This window comes from Podarcis raffonei, chromosome 10 (assembly GCF_027172205.1).
Source record: "Podarcis raffonei isolate rPodRaf1 chromosome 10, rPodRaf1.pri, whole genome shotgun sequence".
NCBI lineage: Eukaryota > Metazoa > Chordata > Lepidosauria > Squamata > Lacertidae > Podarcis > Podarcis raffonei.
In genome coordinates, this window is record NC_070611.1 from 77,238,640 (window position 1) to 77,265,429 (window position 26,790).

The window sequence follows — 26,790 nt, forward strand, 5'->3', positions numbered from 1 at the left end:
AGACCCTCCTTCCCCGCACACTGTCTCGCCAGAGTGGTGCATGCTCTGGTTGTTTCCGGCATGGACTACTGCTATGTGGTCTACATGGGGCTACCTTAGAAGGTGACCCCAAACTGCAACTGAATGGGAGCAGCCACCGAGACCACATATCACTGCTCCTAAAGGATCTTTCCTGGCTCCCAGCACATTTTCAAGCACAATTCAAATTGTTAGTGCTGATCTTTAAATTGTCATGGTTGCATTTTCCAGGCATAGAAAAATATTGATCTAATGCAGGCTTCCTGAAACTTGGCAGTTTCCTTTCTGCTGAGAGCTGGTGGTGGGATAAGTTGCGATGAGGTTATGAAGAACCTTTCTTGTTTTGGGGAACCAGATGAAGCTGGTTTAAACTGGAGTGAGCCAGGCTTGTTATCCAGTCCCAAGGTTACTCTGACATTTAATAGAATATAAATTACAAGGCCGAAAGGCACCTGGTCCCACTTCCTAGTCTGCTATTTCTCTACTCTGCTTGTGTGATTCATACTTGAGTGCTGTTTTGGTATGCTGAGTTAGGGTTTTACATAAGTTAAGTTTTTGCTATTTTTTGGATCCTGTTATGCTTCTTTGCCTTCAGTAATAAATTTATTTGCTGAATGAGATCGTTATGGAGCAGCAAGATCTACAACCTAAAGCCCTCAACAGCCTCGGCCCTATAGACCTGAAGGAGCATCTCCCCCAAAATCGCTCAATCTGGACAGGGAGGTGGTCCTTCGAAGGTCTTCTGCTGATTCCCCCCCCCTGCGAGATGCGAAGTTACAGGGAAGCAGGCAGAGGGCGAGGAAATGGGCAACATTCTGACATTTAGAAGACAGCTGAAGGCAACCCTCTATCGGGAGGTTTTTAATGTCTGATGTTTTACTGTCTTTTCTTTGTACTGGAACCAGGCAGTGGAAGAGAAACTTAAGATGGAAGCCTGAGAGACAGGAAAAGGTTCATGGCTGCTTCCTGGGTGGGATTGCGGAACCGAAGAGCTGCTTCTGAGAAGGCCTCTCCCCTCCTCTCTTCCTGGACAGGGCAGGGGCTTATGGGGGCTTATGAGGTGGGAAGAGGATGGAGGTTACAGGAAGGAGGGGTGGGGGGACTGGACTCCCCACTTTTCAGGGATCCCTCTCTGGTCGCCTTGAAGGGGTGGCCGATTCCTGGGTGGGAGGGTGAAGCCTAGGCGGCCCCTCCAGAAAATCCCCGCAGGCGCCACCATGGAGAAGTGTCCCCAAAGACTGGTCTTCCTCTCTCCCCCCCACCAGTGCTGCCCTTCCCTGCCCCAGGGATGCTCCCCCTCCCCACTTCCTCGACTCCCTCCCTCTGTCCCAGAGTCTCCCCTGCACCCAGAGGCCCCCCTTGGCGCGGCTCAGCCCTCATCCCCCATCTTTCCATCCTGAGGGTCCACCCCAAGACGAGCAGATTAGGGACGGGGGTCTCTATCCAGGCGTCCCTCACGCCCGTTAACCCTTTCATGGCCTGGCTTTATCCGTGCGGAGCCCACAGGACCCCAGGAATGCCTGCGCGGGGGAAACGGGCAATGGGGGTCCTCGTGGGGACCCCCTGCGTAGATTCCCCATGTCCGCCGCTGCCAAGGCACCCAAGGGGCCAAGGAAAGCCCCCTTCGCAGCACGCGCGCAGGGATCCAGACCCCACGGAAGGTGCTTGGGGGAGCTGGAGGGGTCTCTGGATCCTTTTCTCCTCTCTCCTCCGCGACCCCTTTACCTCTTTGTTCTCGCTCCCGATTCTCCTTTCCTTTCCTGCTACATCCACGTGGGTGGGTAGGGGATTTACCTGCCGCCTCTTCTCCCTTTTCCGAAAGCCCTCCCCCCCCCCCCGAGCTACGGCTCAGAGCAGCAATCCGGAGTGGAAGCTCCGCTTCCGGGAGAAGCAGGCAGGTTGGGAGGGGGGCTCTCTCCGCTCATTCCGGAAACAGAAGCCGGATTGGAGGAGGAGGAAGAGGTGTGACATACTGGGGGGGGGATTGAGGGTTGTGGGGGCGGCGTGAAAGCAGGTTGTGCCGGGAAGGGAGGGGAAGAATTGTTTCCCCCCTCCCCCCTTACTAGGAGAGCGCGGGGGGGGGGCTGATCCGGGCCATCCAGCTGCAAAGCGGGGTCCCCCCTACAATCTTTACATTGCAAAATCCTTCCTTCCCCCACCCCAGGCCATGAGCTTCGATCCACCCCATGTTTTAGGACGGTATTGTTGCACATTGAGCAGCGGGTGGGGCTCTGTGACTCCTGTATTACGGGAAAAATGGGGCTTGGGCTTTTGCACACACAGAGAGAGACACACCAGACACCCAGGTAAAATTCCTCCCTTGTGTATCCGTCAGAGGAGGCACAAGGAGGCCAGGAAGAAAGCAAGGCAGCTGTTGATCTGTTTGCAGGCAGAGCCCCCCCCCCATGCAAGGAGTGACGCAGCCCAGAAATAAAGCGCGTTGCAATTTGGACACCCTCAGATAGTAGCCCCCCCCCGTCACAGAGAGAGCACCCCAAAAACATCCCCGCTTGCGTCACAAAAAGAGTTGTACACGGAAATCATATCAGACTCCGAGTTCCTGTTTTGGCAACATGACAAGTCTGTCCATCGGTTGCCTATTTCAGCATCCCCATCTCACGGAGGGGGGGGGGCTCAGGAAGATTCTCCTGCCACGTGACTGGGGTCAGACAGGGCTGCTGTTTTGCTCTCCTTACTATTTCAGCTCAGGTTTTCCTGGCAGAAGTTCTATTTCATCAAGAAACGGGTGGGTTCGTTGAGGAAACGGGGCTACGTTGTAAAGAGGCAAATGTGTCTACTTTGTTACCATCCTGTGAGTTGTGTTGCAAAGGCCATTTGCAGAAAGGCTCCTATTGTATCACCTGCGGCTACATGTTTTGATCTTTTTGCGGAAATGTTTTCCTCGGGCTGAGACCATTTGGGGCTTTCAAGGTCAGCACCAACACTTTGAATGGTGCTCGGAAACGGACCGGGAGCCAGTGAAGATTTCTTAGGACCCGTGTTCAGGGGCCAGCTGTTAGGGGGCCGTTCAGCTGCTGTCCAAAACTGAGGGATCCCTTGCCGGAAGTGATCCATAAACCTCTCCTCCTCCGCCTTCTCGGGATGCCATTGGTGCGCGATGCTCCGGCTCTCGAGAGAGGGAGAGGCGCGAGTTGGGTGCGCTCGGCTTGCCAAGGGTTAAACGGAAACGAGCTGGATTCCTAGACAGGAAAGAAAGACGGGGGGGGCAGGTCCTCCAGAGCGAAAGCCCAACCCCTCCCTTTCCTGCAAGACGTCGGGCGTGTGGGGGTCCCGTTGCTTCGGCTCTGCAGAGACTGCCTGAGGGGGGCGCCTGCTGGGATCCGGTGTGTCTCCTCTCTCCCAGGATAGGGCCCATGGGGAGAGCGGGGGTCCCAGCGCTGCATGGCGAGAGGGGGGCAAGTCAGGGCGCGGAGGGTCGCAGGAGGGCGGCAGCTCTGCTCTTGTTTTGCATGGATGCACTGCTGACCCCTTGGATCCAGGAGCGCTGAAATGCATGCAGAGAAACCCCATTCAGATGTATGGATCAGTCCCCTTGTATAACAGAGGTTGTCCGCAGATGGAAACATTCGGACATGAAATATACCCTGGTCCCTAAAATTTCACCTGTGCAAGGAAGGAAGACGGAGGGCAGAGAAGAGAAAGCGCTTCCTCTTGCAGGGCAGAGTAAAACCTGTGGAACTCCCTCCCAAGAGCCAGGGAGGCCACCAATCAAGGTGGCGTTAAAAGAGGAGGAGACCAATCCGTGGAGGAGGAGGAGAGGGCGATGGGGGGGGTTCCTCTGCTCTATGGGGCAGCCCTATGGCCTGATCCTGCAGTGCTCATTTTCTCCTCCAGTGCTTAGTGTGTGTCCAGATGCAAGTGTGTTCTCTGAGATTGCTTGGGGTTGAGCTAGATGATCCTGTCGGTATTCAAGCCAAAAGTCAGAGCCTCCAGCTTAGCTCTTAGTCCAGAGGAATTTGGCCACCCTCCAGGTGCCCGGCTTGAATCCTTATGACCTCCCGTCTGCGACTCCCGGCAAGATAAAAGGAGGTCTCCAATCGGCGATTCTCCTCAACGTGAAGGAGAACACACCACTCCTCCCCCACTCCTCTCCCAGGGGGGGGGGGGAAAGAGACAGACAGAAATATATCTACATGTCTTTATTCCTGTCGTTCACCAGTACAGAGAAAACATGTCTGCACACTCTGATTCCTTCCTGCAGAGTGGGAATAAACTCCACCCATGTACTTCCAGTACAGGGTCATGTGCTGCTCTGAGGTAACATCCGGCTCTCAGAGCACTTTTCAAACTGTTCCTGGTTCCCACGGTACAATCCAATAACATCAGTTTTCTGTTTACCATTCCAGCCACCTGGTGCTTGCTTCTGCATTGCTCCTTTTTCGTAACATCCTCCCCCAAAAGAATCAATGCGTGTTGCAGCAAGCAAAGCATGATCCAGAGAAGAAAACAAACAGTTGTTATACACATAACACTCCCCTGTTGTTTCAGTTCCACCCTTGGAACTCCCCGCCACTGGTTTCCCCAGTGTACCTCTCTGGTTGTCTGGTTTCCAAGGAATGAGTGCATCTGCATTACCTTGGCTACCAACTCTCTGTTGTGTCTTTGTCTCTGACTTAGACACAGCTCCAACCTGTCCTCGGTTGTTTACAACAGCAACACATGCAACAGCTAAGTTAGCAAACTCTTTTGAGTACCTCTTGGGTGGTTGACCCTTTGTAACTCTCTCAGACCTACGTATGAGGTGCTGATCCTCTCTGCTCACTGGTCCAGTCTCAGGACTCTTTGGAGAACCAGTTCCAATGGTAAACAGTGGTTCATCCTTCAGTTGTGAAGGCCTATCCATTGTGTGAGACTTCCTCTCAATGACTGTGACAACTGAGCTCTCCGAGCTATCAGTGTCATCACTTTCATTACAGCTGTAATCGCTGTAATCAGTAAAATCATCATCATCTGAATCGTCCTCAGTGGGAAATGTGTGCACTATCACTCTCTCCTGTTCAGGAGCACTCTCTAGAAATTTTGTGAGAATCACCTGACCAGATTCAGACAAAATTACTCTGTAGAGACCCTTTTCATACCCCACAAAAATGCCTCTGGCATTCTTTACTCCACCTGGAGCTTCTGTTCTCACATGAGACCCAAAAACCTTGAAATGGGCAACAGAAGGTTTTCTGTGGAACAGTTTCTCAAAAGGAGAACTTCCCAACTCTTTTGAAACCTTTCTCACTTTAGTATAACAGAACGACATTAGAGACTCGGCCCAGTACTCATGTGGCAGATGTGAACTAAGCAATTGCGCTTCCATCCCCTTTTGCAATTCTCTGTTCACCCGTACACAGACACCCCTGTTCCACGCTTCCGCTGAAACAGAAACCTTGTGTCTTATTCCCTTCTTCTGCAGGAACCTCTGGAAATCCTGTAAAAGAAAAATCTGCTTCTCATCTGTGAATAGACAATCAATGTTAGCATCATGCATACTCTTAACTTTGTCACAAAACTCTTGAAACCTCTCCAAGGCTTCCTGTGGCTTTCTCAACACATAAACCCAGACATAGTTAGAGAAATGATCCACACACACAAGATAATATCTTGCACTGCCTCTAGATGGTTCTAGAGGACCAATCACATCAGCATACACCCGCTGAAATGCTCTGTTGACTCCAGTCACCTTCTTGCTCACACCTGCAAGAGAATCTAGGTTAGACACAGATGAATTACATTCCATGTAATCACTTTGTGCAAAAGTCAACAAATATAGTCCATCCTTCTGTTTGGCAGAAAGATATAACTCTCCATCTTTGTAGATCTCGCAGCTCTCAGCATCGTAGGACAGTTTCAGTCCTTTCTTTGCAATCTGCGAAACACTCAGCAGATTGAACTTCAATTCAGGAACCAAGTAAACATTGTTTATTGTCAAGTTCAGACTCTTAAGATAGACAGTCCCCACGCCGGCCGCTTCCAGCTCCTGACCATTGGCCTGTGTCACAGTGAAGCTTTGCTTCTTAAACGTTGAAAAGAGTCCTTTGTGTGGGGACATATGAACCGTCGCTGCAGTGTCGATAATAAACGCGTTCCCAACATCTGGCGTGGTTCCTTTCGCCATCAAAGCCTTTGCAGGTTCCACCATAGGCTTGGTACGACCTTTGCCTGACGCCTCAGGCTTTGCTGAGCGGCCCTTCGCTCCTTTTGGCTGACGTGGCTTCTTACAGCTCCGCTGAAGATGCCCAGCCTGTCCACAAGTGTAACACTGGACAACGCTCAAAGCTACAGCATCCTTTCCAGTAGCCTCATCGGTGGGGGAATTAGAACTCCGTTCCTCCCTCCCCCTGTCCTTTACTTCCAGTGCAGCATGCCGGCTGTGTTCATCTAGAACCACGGCATTCAGGGGCACTCCCCCCTTCTTGGCATCCATGCTGAATCCAAGGGTCAGCTTTACACTCAATCTCAAGCCAGCTTTCACTTTTCAAGCCAGTAAACTCCAAAAGTTTCTGTTTACTGCTTCACTGGCAGGCTTGCCTTTGGGCTGTTTTTTCAAAACCCTTGCACAGCTGCGCCGATACACTTTCGATTTCCCAGGCTCTTTTTAGGCCACTCAGTAACTGGCAGACGTTGCCTAGCAACCTGCTCAGGACGGAACTCCTTATCTCACCACAGGAATTGGGGTGCCATCCACTTCTATAGTTCTATGAAAGCACCACTGGAGGTCTCACAAGCCAAGGCATTGAGAGCAGGAGAGGTCCTGCTGGAAAGGAAACAACCAGTGCAACTGTTTTAAAACAGGAATCCAATGTGTTTGTTGTGGGGGGACTCAGTGGGGAAGGGTAGATCCATGGATGCCACCTTGATCTCCTTGAACAAGGAGGTGGGAGAGAAATGCCATTCATAAAGAGAGGCAGCCCAGCCAATCATCTGGCTGCCTCATTTTGGGCCAGTTCCCAGAGTCGCCTTCAAGGCAGTTCCACACAGAGAGCTTTGCAACCATCCCATCTGGTGCAGAGAGGACCAGGGCCATGTCTTTTCTGTCCCAAAAGGTCTGTGGAGTGGGGAAGTAGCCTGAGCTGGACATGGGCCTCAAGCGACCATGATGGACCCAGGAGTGCCCTCAGGTATTCATGACTGGGGAGGGGGCATGTTAAGCAATGTAACACCATCATCATTACTGTTAGTTCCCTGCCCATCAGCCGAATTTCCAAGAGCTGATTACAAAATAATAAAAAAAACTGCAATAAGAACAGTTGAAAACACATTACACGCTTAGAAAGGCGAGTCCCACTTCATTTGTTTTTGAGTGCTGTCCTTTGACCCCACCCACATGTCATTTGGCCCTCAGGAGTTAGCCAGATAAGGGAATAAATGTGCTCTGAATGGCTTCCAGGTGGAAAAATCAAAACTTGAGACAGAATTGTTAGAATCCAAAACAAAGAATTTGTCAAAAATGTATAACTTGCTGCTGAAATGGAATACACAGGATGAAACAGTTAAATCAGCTATGATTAAGTGGGCACAAGACATTGGTCATAACATTATGTTTGAAGACTGGGAACGGTTGTGGACCACCGGTATAAAGTTCACGGCGTGCAACGCCTTAAAAGAAAATATTATGAAAATGATTTACAGGTGGTACATGACCCCAGTCAAACTTGCTAAGATTTACCACTTGTCTGCCGATAAGTGTTGGAAATGTAAAGAGAATGAAGGTACATTCTTTCACCTCTGGTGGACATGCCCAAAGATTAAGGCTTTCTGGGAGAAGATTTATAATGAAATAAAAAAGGTATTTAAATATACCTTTCCGAAGAAACCAGAGGCCTTTCTCTTGGGGATGGTTGGCCAGTTGGTGTTAAAGAAGGACAGGACATTCTTAATGTATGCTACAACAGCAGCAAGAATACTGATCGCGAAGTATTGGAAGACAGAAGAACTACCCACCGTGGAAGAATGGCAGATGAAAGTTATAGACTATATGAGACTGGCAGAGATGACCGGCAGAATCCGAGACCAGGGAAAAGAGACATCGGAAGAAGAATGGAAGAAATTTAAAGACTATCTTAAGAAACATTGTAAAATTGTGAATGCTGAGACGTTGTGGATTTGGAAAATATGAGGTTGAATGCTGTAACCATTATGTAATATGAAAAGAAAGGTTAAAATTTATTTACTAGAAAATAGGGAAGGATTTGTTGATCATAATTAATTAGGGATTGGAATGCAGTAAGGGGAGGTATGAGGAGGTCGGGAAAATCTTTTATGAAAAAAGGGTTTTAAATTATACATGTGGTGTTTTTTGTGTTTTGTGTGTGTGTATGTTTTTGTTTTGTTGTGATTTGTGTCTTTATAATCTGTGAAAAACTAATAAATATTTATTAAAAAAAATAATAAATGTGCTCTGAATGGGGCTGGGCAGGAGACAACTCTTGAGGAACCCTGGGTTAGGACCCCCACTATAACCCAATGCTCAGATAACACTCAGTACAAATGAGTCACTTGTCAATCACAGTTCTGACTTCATTCCTTGACTGAAACCTCTGAAAGGCAGCAGCAACCAGGCTGATTCATCTCTCAGAAAGACCAGCAGTTCCCTGCACATTTTGCATGGTCACTCCGCGCGGCTCTTGCAGGCTTTTCCCCGAGGAGGGAGGAGGGACTGACGTGGCCAGTCAGTCTCTTCTCCCTCCTCGTAGAATAGCCCACAGGAGCTGTGCACCGTTTAAAGAGCGTGCAGCTCTTGCAGGCTTTTGTGGGAGGTGGGGGAAGGGACAGAGGGCAGCCCCTCAGTCCCTTCCCCCACCTCCCGGAAAAGCCCCCAAGAGCCACACTCCCTTTCACTAGCCGCGTGGAGAATGTGTGCGGCTCTTGGGGGCTTCTCCCTCCTGGGGAAAAGCCTGCAAGCGCCACACACACGCTCCACGCGGCTCGTAAAAGGGAGCGCTGAGCAGAGCCTGGGATGCATACAGGCTCTGCGCAGAGCTCCCTTTAAAGAATTTTTTTTTTCTTGCATCCCCTTCTAAAAACTAGGTGCGCCTTATGCTCAGGTGCATTTTATGGAGCGAAAAATACATTTTCCTTCTCCTTTCTAAAGAAACCTCAAGAGTCTGGGTTGTGGTGCAGTCCAGAGCTGGCTCTTTCAAGACTCATACATGCTTCCTCACGGAACATTTTTCTCTTCCAGGCAATATGTCAGTTTTGTAACAGAACGATGTATTTGCTTTGTAGAGTTTGCAAGGATCTCTAATTCAGACAGACAGAACTTGGCAGAAGATCAAGGGGTTCCTTCATCTCTCTTGGAGGCTTCCTGAGAGCACAGATGGATGAGGAAAACTCAGCTGGCCCTGAAGCAGGAAGATGCCATGCCATCAGAACTGGGAGCAGTGGGGGATTCTGGGGAAAAACTGTGCAGAAGATCCTGGGTGAGGAGGACACCCTCCGCTCAGAGGCTCAGAGCCAGCAGTTCAGGCAGTTCTTCTTCCAGGAGGCCAAAGGACCTCGAGAGGTTTGCAGCCGACTCTACAACCTTTACCATCAGTGGCTGAAGCCAGAAAGGCACACAAAAGCTGAGATGCTGGACCTGGTGATCTTGGAGCAGTTCCTGGCAGTCCTTCCACCGGAGATGGAAAGTTGGGTGAGGGAATGTGGAGCGGAGACCAGTTCCCAGGCAGTGGCGCTGGCCGAAGGTTTCCTCCTGAGCCAGGCAGAGGAGAGGAAGCAGGCAGAGCAGCAGGTGAGAGAGACTTTCCTCTAGATACTCCAAAGGGGCTCCAAACGTGAGTGACAATATCTGAAAATTCTCTGTTAATATACCATCCTTTTTTGGAAAGCAGCCATTGAATGCTATCAGATTGCCCTTCAGTTTTTGCCTCTGTCATTCCTTTTCTAACTCTTCTTCATAGTTTCTGTTTTGAATCTTTGTTGCTATTTCAGAGACAGGATCTGTTTGCAGAAATGGGCCCAGATTCCTCTGAGACCAAAAGGACTCTGTTGAACACCAGAGAGAGGCTGCTGGGTAAGGAAGGAGTCCGTTCTCCATTTGGTTCCTTTCTGTGGATATCAAAACGAATCCATGGGTTCTTGTCATCTTTTTTGGGGGGGGGAGACACTTGGGGCCAGGAGCACCAAGGAGGGAGATGTATTTTTTAACCCAACTAAATTATGAAATGGGTCCAAATGTCCAGACACACTCAGAAGGTGAGACTTTTTGGAGAGCAGCTGCACTCCTGGCTTCCCACTTACCTCTGTCTCTTGCAGGTGACCAGATGATGCCAGCAAGACCTCCTCTTCCATCTATTCCTGGTGGGGAAGGAGAAGCAACGGCTGCGGAAGCAGCTCAGGTAGAGGGAGGGAGCCCTGTGGGGAAGGGGGCTGAGGGGTGGGGCAGCCAGGGTGCCTCTGCCCCCCAAGGAATCTCTCTCCTCCTCTTGGCTTCTGTCCAAGCTTCTCTGAAGGCATCTTTGTCAAGGGCAGCTTGGACAGAAGCCAAGAAGCTGGGAATGCCATTCGAGAAGCTTAATGGGCTGAGAATAAGGAACAGCCACCTTGCCTTAACTCACCTTCTGAAGGTCAATAGGATGATTCATAAGTCATTGTTGTTTTATTTCTAGAGTTATCATTGAATGCTAAAATAGACTTCTAAGTAGTTAGTTCACCAAGCCTAAAAAACAGTTCCCAGGATTCACCTATCCTGTTACATCAGTTGCACAATGGGGTTTCCCCACCTTCTCCTCCCTCCATTCCCCCAGTGCACTTCTTGAAGTTGTCTTTAGGGCATCAGAAGGGTCTCCCCCACCCCAAGAACAGGACATGGGGAGCAGAGAGGGGATCCTTCCATCTGGCACAGACAGAAGGATTTTAAGAACACAATGTAGGATTCTACCCATTTACACAAAGATTAATGTCCATCACTAAATCACACAAGATAAGAATTCCACTAAGACATTAAAAGCAGCACCCACAATTAAAACGTGCAGCAGGACGATCCCAATGAAACAAAACACCATTTAATGAGCCGAAAGAAACAGAGCAATGTGTAGCAGACAACCTTAGTGCTCTCTAAAGAGGATCTTTCCCTTTCTCTCTTAGGGTCCAGTGTGCTTTGAAGATGTCGCTGTTCATTTCACAGATGAGGAATGGGCGTTGCTAGATCCTGACCAGAGAGCTCTGCATAAGGAAGTCATGGAGGAGAATTGTGGGATCGTGGCCTCTCTCAGTAAGGCTCACTTGTGCATCATAATTTCTCTTTGGAAATTCCATGCATCTCTCTCTGTGATAAGCCTCCCTGGTTTTGAGGGAGCTCTCTACATGGCCACTTGCAGCATTTGGGATTCTAATACCCACAAACTCACCTTAAATGGAGGTCTATCGACTGTTTTGACCATGGACATGATCAAGCCAGCATAGACCTTGCTGAGAATGGAATGGGAGGGAACATCCTGGGAATTTGAGGTTAGGAAAGCACATCTTTGGGGGACTTCCGGGTTAGCGCCATCGGCTAATGGCGGATTCCCTCCGAGCTCCGGAGGGAATCGGCTCCGCAGGATTGGGTCTTGACCGCTCAAAAATCACAGGTGGTGAAGCCAGTGAACCTGGTGACTCGGCGGGCACCATTTGCGTGCCCCCGACCTGTGAAGGAGCCTTTTTAAAGGCTTCGGAGCGGGGGACGGGGTGAGCGGCGCGGTGCTGAGAGTCGACTGCTTCTCCTGTGGAGTGAAGCCGCATTGCCATGGTCGGAGAGCGCTGACTTCTTTTTGTGAACAATTGGACTTTAAAGCAACAACCCGTGAGTAGGACGGAAATTGGAAAGAAAAAAATTCTTTTTTTTAAATTAGGCATGATCGGGGAAGGCGCAAACAGGAAGTCCGTCTCCCCGTCTTGTAAATAATTTAAAGCAAGGACCTGCTAACTAAGGTCGAGAGAACCCTTTCTTTTTTACTTGGTAAAAGACATTAATTTCACGATTTGGCAATATAAGTAATCTTACTGGAGGATAAAGAGCTAATCTTGGGAGCTGAAGTGCCACCCCCCCAGACCTGGGAGTGCTCCGCGAGAGAGCCTGCTGATGAGGTATTGAAGAGTTTGACAGCTGTCAAATTTAGCTGTCAAGACGGGAAAAGAGAACTTTGTTTCTGTTGTTTCTGCTGGCTATATTTGTTACAATTTGGTTATAATTTGTTGAAAACAAGGAAGAACTGTTACAAACTAACTTGATTTTTGGATTTGAATTGGAAGGAATATTAAGTTACCAAAATCCCTCTAGAGGGGGATTTGGGACATTACAAGAATGGCTGGAGGAGGGAAAATTCAGGCTGGGTTGGACAAAGTTTTTGTTCTCTTGGGAAAGTTACAAGGCCAAATTGATGTTTTGGCTACAAATGTTGCAACTCTGAACTTAACAGTAAATAACATCACTGAATTTGATAAGGATTTGACTCAGGAAGCCCATGCAGCTGGACAAAAAGAGAAACTTGAGAGCTTTGAGAGTGTGGAGAAGGAGATATATGTTGTTCCTGAGGAAAAGGAAGGAGGAGCTGTAACTTTGCAGATGATAAAGGAGAGCCAGAGGCCTGACATGATGGCTACAAAGAAAATAAGAACTTGATGTTGAAAATCTGGCTTAAATTGGAGATTGAAGAATGGAGAGATCTCCTCATGTGGAGATCTGAAGACCCAAGGATTACAAATTTGCTTAAGGTGGAAGTTGGAGCTTTGGGGACATTTGGACTTAAAAGGAATAAGAAACATGATTCGGGCTCCACTTTTAAGTATGAAGGTCTAGCTGGAAGAAACATGGATCCCGTTGGGCCAGAGCTTCTCCGAGATCCGGTGTTTAATATTAAGGACTATAAAAAAAACCGGCAGAGAGGAATTGAGAGAGAATTAAGAGCCTCGGACGTGAGATCTCCAGGCTGATAGTAGACTAAGATTGAAACCGGGAAAGGGGGGGTGGAGTTTGGGAATCCAAAGGGTGTATAATTACAATCTGTTTTATTTTTAGTTTATTTTGTTATTTGTATGAAAATTGGGGAATTCGTGGAAGGGAAATTGGGTCGACGTTAGAAAAATGTTTTAAGAACGAGTATTGATGCATAAGTATTGTGTTTAAGTTTGGATAAGGCAAAATTGCTTTTTTAAAATGAACTAAATAGAAAAAGGTTAAGATTAGGGATAAGAACTTGCTGAACTAACATTTTGAATTGGAATATAAGAAGGGGAGGTTTGGGGAAGTCAGGGAAATATGTTATAGAAAAATAAGGATTGTGAACTTTATGTGTTTTTAAACCTTTTTGTTTTTCCTTTTTTGATTCTTTTTTAATGTATTAAAGTTGAAAATTTCAATAAATATCTTTTTTTTAAAAAGGAAAGCACATCTTTGTTTGACACTGTCCTGCCTTGTATTGCCCAAAATCTTCCTGACACAGAGCTTGTGGAAGGCATTGAGGGGTTGTTTCTGATGGTTGTAATTGTTCACAATTCACTTCACAAAGCAGCTTGCTCAACACGCAGTCCTAGTAGACCTTCATCTTGGTATTGAACGGTTAGCATCCCATTCGCCCATACTCTTTTGGAGAGGTGAGCTGTTGCCGTAACTGCCTCGCCAGTACACTTGTCCAGGTCAGCATCAACGAAGAGGTTGTTGGTTTCTTAGGTAGACACAATCATCCACCACCTCCATTGTCTGAAACTCGCATGGTTCTAGGCACATTTTGCAACAGGGAATGTCATAGACACAAGCAGTTTCTGAGCTCTGCTCGCAGAACCTAAGATTTCGGATTAAAACTGCAGAATGGAAGGAAAGGAGGACCTTTTTCTTCCTCCCCACTTCCAGCTACTCTTTAAAGACTGAAGGAGAGACCTTCTTTAAAAATCAGGGGGGTGGGCAGGGGAAGGACTAGACCATGTGAAAAATGAACATATTATTTTAGCTGCTGTTCATTCCTTTTCAGCTTTGTATTTTTGTCATAAGAGAGTGCATATGGACATTCCATTTTTGAGCCCATAACCTAGGTTTAAGGTCCTCTTTATGTCCTAGCTGTCCTATCTCTGTTTCTAACACTGACCACCTCTAGTGTGTGGTCACCAATGTTGATGCATGGAATTCTTCCTCTATCACAAGGTTAGTGATCAATATTCAATGCAGTGGCACTCCATTTCTTCCTGCAGCTCTAATCCATTTCTTCATTGCAGGTGGTGATGATTTGGAAATTGAGAGCGAGGACGCCCATGACAGAATCCACACAGTGGAGAAGCCATTGCCACTCTTGGAGTGTGGAGAGAGCTTCAGTCACAGCTTCCATTTGACTACCCACCAAAGAAATGCTATTGGGAATAAACCCTCTCAGTTCTCTGAATGGGGGAAAACTTTCTGTTGGAATGAAAGCCTCACTTCACAAGAAATAATTCCCACAGGGGAAGACCCACTGAAATGCTTGGAATGTGGAAAGAGCTTCAGTAAGAGTGCACATCTCATTTCGCATCAAATAATTCATACAGCCAAGAAACCCTATCAGTGCTTGGAATGTAGTAAAAGCTTTAATACAAGCACAACCTTCCGTAAACACCAGAGAATTCACAGGGGGGAGAAGCCATTTGAATGCCGAGAGTGTGGAAAGAGCTTCAGTCAGAGAACCCATCTCACAGCCCATCAAATAATTCATACGGGTGAGAAACCCTATCAGTGCTCGGAATGTGGGCGGAGCTTCAATCACAGGACAACTCTCACGGTCCATCAAAGGATTCACAGTGGTGAGAAACCCTATCAGTGCTTGGAATGCGGAAAGAGTTTCTGTCAGAGAGCCAATCTCACTTCTCACCAAAGAATTCACACAGGTGAAAAACCCTATCAGTGCTTGGAATGTGGGAAGAGCTTCAGTCATAAGCAAAGTCTCACTTCCCACCAAAGCATTCATACCGGGGAGAAACCCTATCGATGCTTGGATTGTGGAAAGAGTTTCTGCCAGAGAGCCGATCTCACTTCCCACAAAAGAATTCACACAGGAGAGAAACCATATCAGTGCTTGGAATGTGGAAAGAATTTCCGCCAGAAAGTCAACCTCACTTCCCACCAAAGAATTCACACAGGGGAGAAACCCTGTCAGTGCTTGGAATGTGGGAAGAGTTTCCGCCAGAAAGTCAACCTCACTTCCCACCAAAGAATTCACACAGGGGAGAAACCCTATAAGTGCTTGGAATGTGGAAAGAGCTTCAGTCATAAGCAAAGTCTCCCTTCCCATCGAAGAATTCACAGTGGTGAGAAACCTTATCAGTGCTTGGAATGTGGAAAGGGCTTTGGTAAGAGGACCAAGCTCATGGCCCATCGACGAACTCACAGTGGTGAGAAACCCTATCAATGCTTGGATTGTGGAAAGAGTTTCAGCCAAAGGGCCAATCTAACTTGCCATGAAAGAATTCACACAGGGGAGAAACCATATCACTGCTTGGAATGTGGGAAGAGCTTCAACCAGAAGCAAAGTCTCACTTCCCACCAAAGAATTCACACAGGGGAGAAACCTTATCAGTGCTTGGAATGTGGAAAGAGCTTTGGTAAGAGGACCAAGCTCATGGCTCACCAAAGAATTCACAGTGGTGAGAAACCCTATCAATGTGTGAAATGTGGAAAGAGTTTCTGCCAGAAAGCCCATCTCACTTCCCACCAAAGAATTCACACAGGGGAGAAAATCCTTAAATAAGAGACACGGGGGAATGATTAATGGACTTCAATGTCTGTACACTAATGCGCAAAGTATGGGAAATAAACAAGATGAGCTTGAGCTCTTGGTACAGCAAACTAAATATGACATAATAGGCATCACTGAAACCTGGTGGGATAAGTCCCACGATTGGAATGTAATAATGGAGGGATACAATCTATTTCAGAGAAACAGACCAGACAAGAAAGGAGGAGGAGTGGCGTTATATGTCAGGGATGTGTATACCTGTGAAGAGATCCAAGATTTAGAACCTCAAAGCCAAAGTGAGAGCATTTGGGTCAAAATTAAGGGAGAGAAGAATAACAGTGACCTCATTGTGGGAGTTTACTATAGATCCCCAAGCCAAACGGAGGACATAGATGATGCCTTCCTGGAACAGATGGCCAAGCATGCAAAAGGAAGGGAGATAGTAGTAATGGGGGACTTCAATTACCCGGATATTTGTTGGATGTCAAACTCAGCCAAGAGCATAAGGTCAAACAGATTCCTCACTGGCCTTGCAGACAACTTCATTGTCCAGAAAGTGGGAGAAGCTACAAGAGGAACAGCCATTTTAGATCTGGTCCTAACCAATGTTGATGACCTGGTTAGTGGGGTAGAAGTGGAAGGATCATTAGGCGCGAGTGATCATGCTCTTCTGAAGTTTACTATACAGCGGAAAGGAGCAGCCAAGCATACTAGGACTCAATTTCTCGACTTTAAGAAAGCCGACTTCATAAAACTTAGGGAAGTGCTGGGTGAGATCCCATGGACAGTAATACTAAAAGGAAAGGGAGTTCATGATGGCTGGGAGTTTGTTAAGAGGGAGATAGTAAAAGCACAACTTCAGGCAATACCAATGAGACGGAAACATGGAAGGTGCCTAAAGAAGCCAGGGTGGCTATCTAAAGAACTTTTAACTGAGTTAAGATTAAAAAAGGATGTGTACAAAAAATGGAAAAGGGGGGAAACCACCAAAGAGGAATTCAAACAAATAGCCAGCACGTGTAGACACAAAGTCAGAAAAGCTAAAGCACAGAATGAACTCAGGCTTGCTAGAGAGGTTAAAAGCAACAAAAAAGGCTTTTATGGGTATGTTCGTAGCAAAAGGAAGAACAAAGAAACAGTGGGGTCACTCAAAGGAGAAGATGGTGAAATGCAAACAGGGGACACAGAAAGGGCTGAACTCCTCAATGCCTTCTTTGCCTCAGTCTTCTCCGATAAAGAAAACAATGCCCGACCTGAAGAATTTGGAGCAAATGATTCAGCAGAGGAAACACAGCCCAGAATAACTAAGGAGATAGTACAAGAATACTTGGCTAGTCTAGATGTATTCAAGTCTCCAGGGCCAGATGAACTGCATCCAAGAGTATTAAAAGAACTGGCAGATGTGATTTCAGAACCACTGGCAGTCATCTTTGAGAATTCCTGGAGAACAGGCGAAGTCCCGGCAGACTGGAGGAGGGCAAATGTTGTCCCTATTTTCAAAAAGGGGAAAAGAGAGGACCCAAATAATTACCGTCCAGTCAGTCTGACATCAATACCAGGGAAGATTCTGGAGCAGATCATTAAGCAAACAGTCTGTGAGCACCTGGAAAGGAATGCTGTGATCACCAATAGTCAGCATGGATTTCTGAAAAATAAGTCATGTCAGACTAACCTGATCTCGTTTTTTGACAGAATTACAAGCCTGGTAGATGAAGGGAACGCAGTGGATGTAGCCTACCTTGATTTCAGCAAGGCATTTGACAAGGTGCCCCATGATATTCTTGTAAAGAAGCTGGTAAAATGCGGTCTTGACTATGCTACCACTCAGTGGATTTGTAACTGGCTGACTGACCGAACCCAAAGGGTGCTCATCAATGGTTCCTCTTCATCCTGGAGAAGAGTGACTAGTGGGGTGCCACAGGGTTCTGTCTTGGGCCCGGTCTTATTCAACATCTTTATCAACGACTTGGATGATGGACTCAAGGGCATCCTGATCAAATTTGCAGATGACACCAAACTGGGAGGGGTGGCTAACACCCCAGAGGACAGGAACACACTTCAAAACGACCTTGACAGATTAGAGAACTGGGCCAAAACAAACAAGATGAATTTTAACAGGGAGAAATGTAAAGTATTGCACTTGGGCAAAAAAAATGAGAGGCACAAATACAAGATGGGTGACACCTGGCTTGAGAGCACTACATGTGAAAAGGATCTAGGAGTCTTGGTTGACCACAAACTTGACATGAGCCAACAGTGTGACGCGGCAGCTAAAAAAGCCAATGCAATTCTGGGCTGCATCAATAGGAGTATAGCATCTAGATCAAGGGAAGTAATAGTGCCACTGTATTCTGCTCTGGTCAGACCTCACCTGGAGTACTGTGTCCAGTTCTGGGCACCACAGTTCAAGAAGGACATTGACAAACTGGAACGTGTCCAGAGGAGGGCAACCAAAATGGTCAAAGGCCTGGAAACGATGCCTTATGAGGAACGGCTAAGGGAGCTGGGCATGTTTAGCCTGGAGAAGAGGAGGTTAAGGGGTGATATGATAGCCATGTTCAAATATATAAAAGGATGTCACATAGAGGAGGGAGAAAGGTTGTTTTCTGCTGCTCCAGAGAAGCGGACACGGAGCAATGGATCCAAACTACAAGAAAGAAGATTCCACCTAAACATTAGGAAGAACTTCCTGACAGTAAGAGCTGTTCGACAGTGGAATTTGCTGCCAAGGAGTGTGGTGGAGTCTCCTTCTTTGGAGGTCTTTAAGCAGAGGCTTGACAACCATATGTCAGGAGTGCTCTGATGGTGTTTCCTGCTTGGCAGGGGGTTGGACTCGATGGCCCTTGTGGTCTCTTCCAACTCTATGATTCTATGATTCTATGATTCTATGAGAAACCATATCAGTGCTTGGAATGTGGGAAGAGCTTCAGTAAGAGGACCAACCTCACTTCCCACCAAAGAATTCACAGTGGTGAGAAACCATATCAGTGCTTGGAATGTGGAAAGAGCTTCAGTAAGAGGACCAACCTCATGGCCCATCAAAGAATCCACACTGGGGAGAAACCCTATCGGTGCTTGGAATGTGGGAAGAGCTTCACCCGGAAGGACAACCTCACTTCCCACCAAAGAATTCACAGTGGTGAGAAACCATATCAGTGCTTGGAATGTGGAAAGAGCTTCGGTAAGAGGACCAAGCTCATGGCCCATCAAAGAGTTCATACAGGGGAGAATCATAGAATTTTAGACCTGTAGGAGACTTCTGGGTCGTCTAGTCCACTGCAGGACTCTCAACTAAAGCTTCTATGACATACTGCCTTCAAACTTCTCCTTACAAACCTCCAAGGAAGGAGAGTACACAAGCTACCAAGGGTGTCTCTAATTTGAAGCCATTGATTTGGGTGCCAGCCTCCAGAGCCGGTGAAAACAAGCTTGTTCAAGCTTCCACGTGACAGCCCTTCCTGTTCCTCAGAAGGCTTGGTTTCCCAATGCTTAATTGTCTTGCTCACCCCCCTCTGCACACCTTCCAGCTTGTCAAAATCCTTCTTAAATTGGGGCACCCAGAACTGGACACAGGACTCCAGGTGTGGTCTGAACAAGGCAGAAGAAAGTGGGGCTATTACTTTTCTTGATCTGGACACTTGACGTCTTTGGACGCAGCCTAGAATAACAGCCTATTTCGCTGATGTTGACTCATGTTAGTCTTGTGGTCCACTAAGACCCCAGGTCTTTTCCATATGTACTACTGACAAGCCTGGTATGTCCCATCTTATATTTGTGCACCTGATTCGTCTTGCCTAAGAGCAGAATCTTACCTTTCTTCTTAGCGAAATTTATTGGGTGCCTTTGTATACCACCTGTTTCTTCAAGAAGCTCAGTGTGGTCTTAAGTCATTCTCCCCCTCATCGTTTAATCCTGACAACAACCCTGTGAGGTAGGTTGGGCTGTGAAGCCATCACCCAGTGACTGAGTGGAGATTGGAACCCAGGTCTCCCAGTTCCTAGTCCAAAACGCTTAAGCACTGCACCCCACTGACTCTCAAATGAGACTCTTGGAAAGTGCATGCATGCGCATTTACCGAAAGTTTCAGTGCAATGTCTTGGTGTTTGTATTTAAAGTTTTATACGCATGTATCAATGACATTAATATAATAATGGTAATTATTTAATTACAGTTGAAGAGTAAATTTTAGGAAATGCTAGATGGTGATAGGGGTAGTTTGGAGTTTGGAATGCTGGGATTGAGCAATTGAACTGAACAATTTCCACATAAATCACAAGATCTAAAATATAAAAACAAAACACCAACAGCAACAACCCCCCCCAAAACCCCCAAATTCAAGAGTCTGTTCAGCAGCCTCAGCTTTTGCAGCTGGAGTCAATCCAGGCTCTGCCCTCCCAGGCTAGGTGGAAAAGGTCTCTAAGGAGAGAGCCCGTCTTCTGGGACTTGCAGCCAAGATGGTTGGCTGCCACCATTGGAGGGTGGAATGGAATGGGACAGTGGTGGCAATTGTGGAGCAGGGTTGGTTAGACCTGTAGTAGAGAAACAGCATTATAATCCCCATTGTTGCAGCTGTAGCAAAGTTTCAAAAGAAAAAGTAAAGAAAACATTTGAAACCACATGTTTATGTCTATTTTTTAAATAAATCAGTTTAATGAATCGATGCACACTTCCTTCTTTGTTATGTTTGGGGTGAAGTGTTGAAGAGTTCTCTGTGGTGGCAACAGGAATAAAGGGGAGTTTGGCGGAAGATCCATCTCCTAGCCGTGCACCTTGAATGAAACGGAAAGGTGGCCCAGGGATGGGTGGTCAGGGCCAGAGCCCCTCTGAGCAAAGGCGGTGGGGGCTCAACATGGGGAGATAAACTAGAGGACACTCGGAGTGTTCAAAGTGCTTCATGAAAACCAACTCTGCTGTCTTTTCAACCTCCCTATGAGGTGGACCTGTAGCATTTCCACATAAATGTGGGAAGTCGAAGAGATGAGGAGGAGAGCAGAGAGGGGCGTGAAGCAGAGACTCTGTCCCTCTGCCCTCTTGCAAGTTGCACACACACAATGCGCTCTGATTTGCGCTGCCCATTCACATCTGTTTTAGGTCCCCAGGCATTTACTGAAACAGTCTAGGTGCTGATTTTTAAAGTACTTGATGTTGTTGTTTAGTCATTTAGCTGTGTCCAACTCTTCGTGACCCCCTGGACCAGAGCACGCCAGGCACTCCTGTCTTCCACTGCCTCCCGCAGTTTGGTCAAATTCATGCTGGTAGCTTCGAGAACACTGTCCAACCATCTTGCCTCTGTCATTCCCTTCTCCTTGTGCCCTCCATCTTTCCCAACATCAGGGTCTTTTCCAGGGAGTCTTCTCTTCTCATGAGGTGGCCAAAGTCTTGGAGCCTCAGCTCCATGATCTGTCCTTCCAGTGAGCACTCAGGGCTGATTTCCTTCAGAATGGAGAGGTTGGATCTTCTCGCAGTCCATGGGACTCTCAAGAGTCTCCTCCAGCACCATAATTCAAAGCATCCATTCTTTGGCGATCAGCCTTCTTTATGGTCCAGCTCTCACTTCCATACATACGAGACCATTGTAACTTTTAGTGGGTGGTTTAGGCTCACCACCTGGAACCCAGGGCACAGCGGCCACCTCAGGGCTCCTCCAACACAATCAGGGTGTGAACCCTTAGGGAGAGCTGAACACATCAAATTTGTGTTGTTAAACTAGAACCTAAAGCTAGAACATGAAACCGTAAACTTAATGGTGCTCAGAAGGCAGTAGATATAATAACAGCCCAGCCTGAGAGCCCACGCATTAGAGATCTTAGTTTCTCTTAAAAAAAAAAATGAATAAGAGATGTACTCAAAGATTTAGAAATATTTCAAGGGTTTGCATTTACATTGGCCTCGGCACCCACAGACTGTTCTTAAATGCACATAGTTTTAAATTGCAAGCTTGCTTCAAAAATTTTAAATCTAAGGAAGCCATGTTGGGCCTTATCAATCTGGAAAAAAAACAAAATGGAGAATGAAGTGTGCGAATGTTTGTTATTTGAGAGAGGCTGCAAAAGAGAGTTTTCCTCCCAAGTGGTAAAATCCTGTATACATGCTACTTGTGTTCTGGAAGGAGGATTACCCCACCTCCTTCCTCTAGTTTAAGTGAGGAGGGTGATTTTAAGTCTAATGGTAAATGATGTTTTGTTGTAACTTTTGAGTTTGTGAGTACACCTGTGTTCCAGTCTATTTTGGAATGTGGAGTTAACCTAATGTTTCTGCTGCAAAAGCCTAGTTGAGCACAATTGCTCTCTCAAGCTAAAATGCAGTGTATGTATTTCATCAAGCATATGCCTATGAAAGTATGGTGTTCCTTCTAAGAAAAATATGTGAGTCCAGTTTTAACTTTGATTTGGTTGGACAGAAGAGTTATTGTAAGGCTCCTGATATCAGTCTCTATAAGACTTCCTGGCCTCTTTTCTCAGGAAATGCCCCCCCTTGTTTCATTCTGTCTCTTTCAGTTTTTTTCTCCCTTCTTACTTCTGTGCCAGGTAAATTTACTCCCGAGTAAGCTTCCTTTAAAGCAAACTGCAAAGAGGGGAGAGCAATCTTTCCTAAGGTACCCTGCACCTCACTTTCCTATGTGTAGTTATTTTTTTAAAAAATAATAATAATAATCTAAATTAGGCTTACTATTCCTCTGCAAGTTCAGAAAAAAATTGTTCACTTTTGTATTCCCTTTAAATCAAATCTATGGCTGTTTTAACTATGCTTAATAAAAGATCCTCTCCCTATCTTAGAGGGGAAAAAACTGTTCACTTCAATCTTCCTTTAAATATCATTTCACTAGGAACTTGCATTCTTTAGTCTAAGGAAGTAAACTCTCACTCAAGCTAGCTTCAAGATCTGCTAAAAGGGTTCTGTATAAAGCTGGGTACTTTTATTTTCCTCTTCCTTAGTACATGATAGGAGCATAGATGTTTCCTTTCCCAGTTGTAAATCTGTACTTAAATGGGTATGTCTCTTTGATAGTAAAAAATCTTGCTGTGAAATCTTGCTGTGAATCCTATATTTTGGAGGGTTGGACTAGATGACCCCAGGGTCTCTTTCAACTCTCCCAATTTGTGGCTGTGTGGAAGGACATGTGTCCGCAAGCATTGGAGAGTAATTCTTAAATTCTGGTGCGGTGATGGAGTTGAAATTCAGCCTAGCTTTGCTCTTTAGTTTTAAAAGGTGAGAGGTGAAGCCTTGATGTTTTGAAGCACAACTGGTAATATCAAGCATTTGAGTGATTACAGTGTTTATCATTTGTCTACTATTTAAAAATCAGACTTCAAAGTCAATTCAAAGTTTAAGCACATAAAAATACATATGCGCCTTGACCAATCCTGTAAATAAAGGGCAGAAAAGAAAATAATAATAATAATAATGTCTGCAAATGGTAAGGCTGAAATGACTGAGAATATTAAAATTAAATAAATAAATCCTATGAATTCTGACTCTCTGGCCATTTTGTCCCATATATAAAGGTGTGGCATTGTTCCGCGAATGGCCGGAGGGATATTAGCCCTTTCCTGTACATAAAGGAAGCAGTCCCTTTGCTTGGGCTACAATTGCTAGCTTTGGTGAATACTTGAATTGCTGAGTTTCTCTTTTTTGTTTTAAAATCTAACCCTATTTTTAAAATCTACTCCTTACCCTCCCCTTCCCTTATTCAAATGGTAATTTAGCCAAAAGATTCAACATTTTCAATAGTATAAAAGGTTTGCTGAGACATGAACTCTGCACATGCACACAGGCTAGATCAGCTTAAAAAAAACACACAAAAAAAAACAAAAAGAGAGAGAGAGAGAGGAAGAAGGGGGGAACTGTAAGGGGGGAGAGGAGGTTTTGAGAGCTTGGGCTGTAGGGAGAAACTTATCCAAATTTCCTTATGTAAAACTTGGAACCATTGAGGGAAATCACCCTTAATGTGTCTTTTGCTCCAGGGGCTACGGAAGACAAAAGGGTTAAAAAAACTAGCCCATCAAAAGTCAAGAGCTTTCCAGGTTCCAAATCTTAACATGCCAAATTCTTTTCACAGGTAAATATCAAAACGCTCCCACTGTGAGTTCCACTCTTGACTAGTCCCCCCCCCCACGGGATTTAACTTTTACAACAGGCTTTGTGTGCATTATAGGAACAGCATTCCTGACAGAGATTTTCAAAGAAAGAAAGAAAAAATTTTTGTTTCCCCCTTTAAAACAGGATACGTGAACTCGGACCCACATAAGCAAAATGTTTAATAACTTGCCAATTGTGTTCAAATTAAGAAAGGTTTTGTCCCTTCGTTTCTTCCACAGCCAAACTAAGTGAAGGAAAGCAAACAAACTTGGCAGATAATAACAGTAATTATATGGAAATGTGATAATAATATTGGAATGAATGAAATGCTTAATCCGCTAAGATTTTTATTATTTGCAGCTTCCCACGTAAATTGAAGGACATCCTTTTTTGCCTTTTGCTCCTTCCTTTTTCTAACCTTGTCTTTTAAGTCCCCCAAAAACCCTGCTCCCTTACAGGATATCACTTCTATAGATGTGCAATGATGAAAAAGCAACAACAACCCCTCAACTCAGTTCTTCACCATCACAAGACCTGCAACAACAGACACCAGAGTTTTCAAAATGCCCACAGCTATCTCTTTCAAAGGATATAGACTGACGGGGGAGTGGGGCTGACAAAGGGGGGAGGAGTTGAATTGCAAGGACATTTTCTCACTTTTGAACCTTAAGACTGTGCTCCAGGATTGAGAAGGTCACAATTGTCTCAAGATAAGCAACTGATACTTAATTAGTTTGTTTTGTATTATGTGTTATTATGTAGGAATGTTGAAATGTGTCTGACAGTGTGTTATTTCCACAAATGGGGGTGGCTATTTTTGTGGCTATTTTTTGTGTGTAATTGTTTTTATGTTTAATGTCTTATTCCTTACAACCCAGTGGAGGATTCTCATACATCTTATGCTTTTTAACAGACCAGGCTATTATGTAGTCCAATGTTTAGAATTAGATAAATTTATAACCACATTTAGTTGTTTCACCTGGCACTCTGCCAACTTCCCTACCCATTTTAAAATGTGCTAAAAAAACTCGCTTAACCAAAGAGAAGCTGATAAGATACATGAAGGTGCATATGCTTTGGTTTAGCAGGAATAATCCCTTATAGAGTTAAATTGACTTATTTGGACAAATGCCCTCTAAGAATGGTTTTGTTTTAACAGATTAGTTTGAGAAGTTGGGAACCATGGGGCAAGATAAATTCAAATTGGACTCATTTTGAATTGGGAAAGTGTATCCAGGCTGCAATTAGCTTTTTGGTCCTTAAAGTGCAAGTGAGCAACTTCCCATGACTGCAAGACCAGAGCCTATAAAAATAAAATCCCATAGAATGGCCAAGGCAAAGACATTTCTCTCATGACGTGCCCAAACCTGTGCCAGCTGTGGTGAGTGCCAGGCAACATGGTTAATATGAAAGCCCTAAGTGGATTCACCAGGGATTGCCACTACTGTGACACCATGTCAGTGTGAGACCACAGAAGAGCTACCTTGACACCTGAGAACACAAAAATGGCGGGGGACAAAGCAAACTGCATTTTTCAGTCATTAGTGGACCTTCCTGCTAAATGTAAAGCATACGCCACTATTGAGAAAATATTTCTTCCAAGGTACTAGAATGCCACAAGTGACTGAGCAACAAAATATTAATTTTACGTAATATCCTAAGTCTAACTATGTGCACTGCTACACCATTATATTTCTATGCAAATATCCTTAAGAAGCATGACATCCAAGTCCCTTTCAGGTTCACATGGAGACACGCATCTGGGATGGAGAATAGCAGGTTAATATTTACCACCTTAAATTGTGCGGAGAAAAGGATTGCAAAGTAGCCACCTTTGCAATCTTATCTCCGAAGGGGGGAACTGTAGCAGGAACCCCCCCATCCCAATCATTCTGTTTGTACAAACTTCACACACACACACACACTCACACACTACATACGCCACATTTCTGTTATAAATTCATAGAAAATCAACCATACATCGGATTTGCACTGTTCCATTTTATTTTACTCCATATGACAAGAACTATCAAAGGGGGGGGTGACTTGGTCCTGGTCAGCCATAATCCCTTCACCGTCTCAGCACATCCACAGGAGCCCTGCCCAGTTGCTATGCCAACCCTGATGATCCCAGACAGAAGACAATCAAGTTACAGAAAGGTAGCCGTGTTGGTCTGCCATAGTCAAAAAAAATAATAAAAAAAAATTCTTCCAGTAGCACCTTAAAGACCAACTAAGTTAGTTCTTGGTATGAGCTTTCGTGTGCATGCACACTTCTTCAGATACACTTGAAACAGAAGTTGCCAGATCCCTCTATATAGTGAGAAGGTGGGGAGGGGTATTACTCAGAAGGGTGGTGGGAATGGGTGATTGGCAGATAGCTACTATGGATGTGGAATCTCTGTATACCAACATCCCACACAACGATGGTTTACAAGCTATAAGGAACACCATTTCAGATAAAACCACAGCGGACTTTGCCACCAAACTCTGCCAATTTGTCCTTACCCACAACAACTTCAAATTCGGTGATGACCTGTTCCTTCAGATCAGCGGCACAGCAATGGGCACCCGCATGGCCCCACAGTATGCCAACATCTTCATGGCAGATTTAGAACAACGTTTCCTAAACTCCTACCCACTCAAACCTCTCTTGTACCTGCGATACATTGACGATATTTTTTATCATCTGGACACATGGTCAACAGACCCTAGACACCTTCCACCAGAAATTCAATGATTTTCACCCCACAATCAACCTAACAATGAATCAATCTATGCAAGAAATACATTTTTGGACACTACTATAAAAATACAGGATGGGCGCATAGACACCACCTTATACCGTAAACCAACTGACCGACAAACATATCTACATGCCTCTAGCTACCATCCCAAACATACCAAACAGTCCATTGAATATAGCCAGGCACTACGTTACAGCCGTATCTGTTCCAATTCTACAGACAGAGACTCTCACCTAAGAGATCTACAGCAAACCTTTTTA

At 45.7% G+C, this 26,790-nt stretch overlaps 2 protein-coding genes across 5 annotated transcripts in view; one reads left to right on the forward strand and one right to left on the reverse strand.

Annotated features, from left to right (window-relative positions):
- Nucleotides 1-26,790, forward strand: part of LOC128421706 (zinc finger protein 883-like) — a 268,891-nt gene that overhangs the window by 76,605 nt on the left and 165,496 nt on the right. For 2 of the 4 annotated variants that reach the window (XM_053404835.1, XM_053404836.1), the window contains exon 5: nt 14,215-16,197. In XM_053404835.1, coding sequence (XP_053260810.1) covers nt 14,215-15,716 — 1,502 coding nt within the window. In that variant the 3' untranslated portion in view covers nt 15,717-16,197. Of the gene's footprint in view, nt 1-3,341; nt 3,363-9,252; nt 9,758-9,957; nt 10,040-10,281; nt 10,365-11,112; nt 11,240-14,214; nt 16,198-18,592; nt 19,286-26,790 lie in introns of those variants that run through there. The other 2 variants (XM_053404837.1, XM_053404834.1) reach the window with 2 other exon arrangements.
- The window catches only part of LOC128421734 (zinc finger protein 665-like), a 104,788-nt gene that overhangs the window by 11,851 nt on the left and 66,147 nt on the right, over nt 1-26,790 (reverse strand). The window lies entirely within an intron of this gene.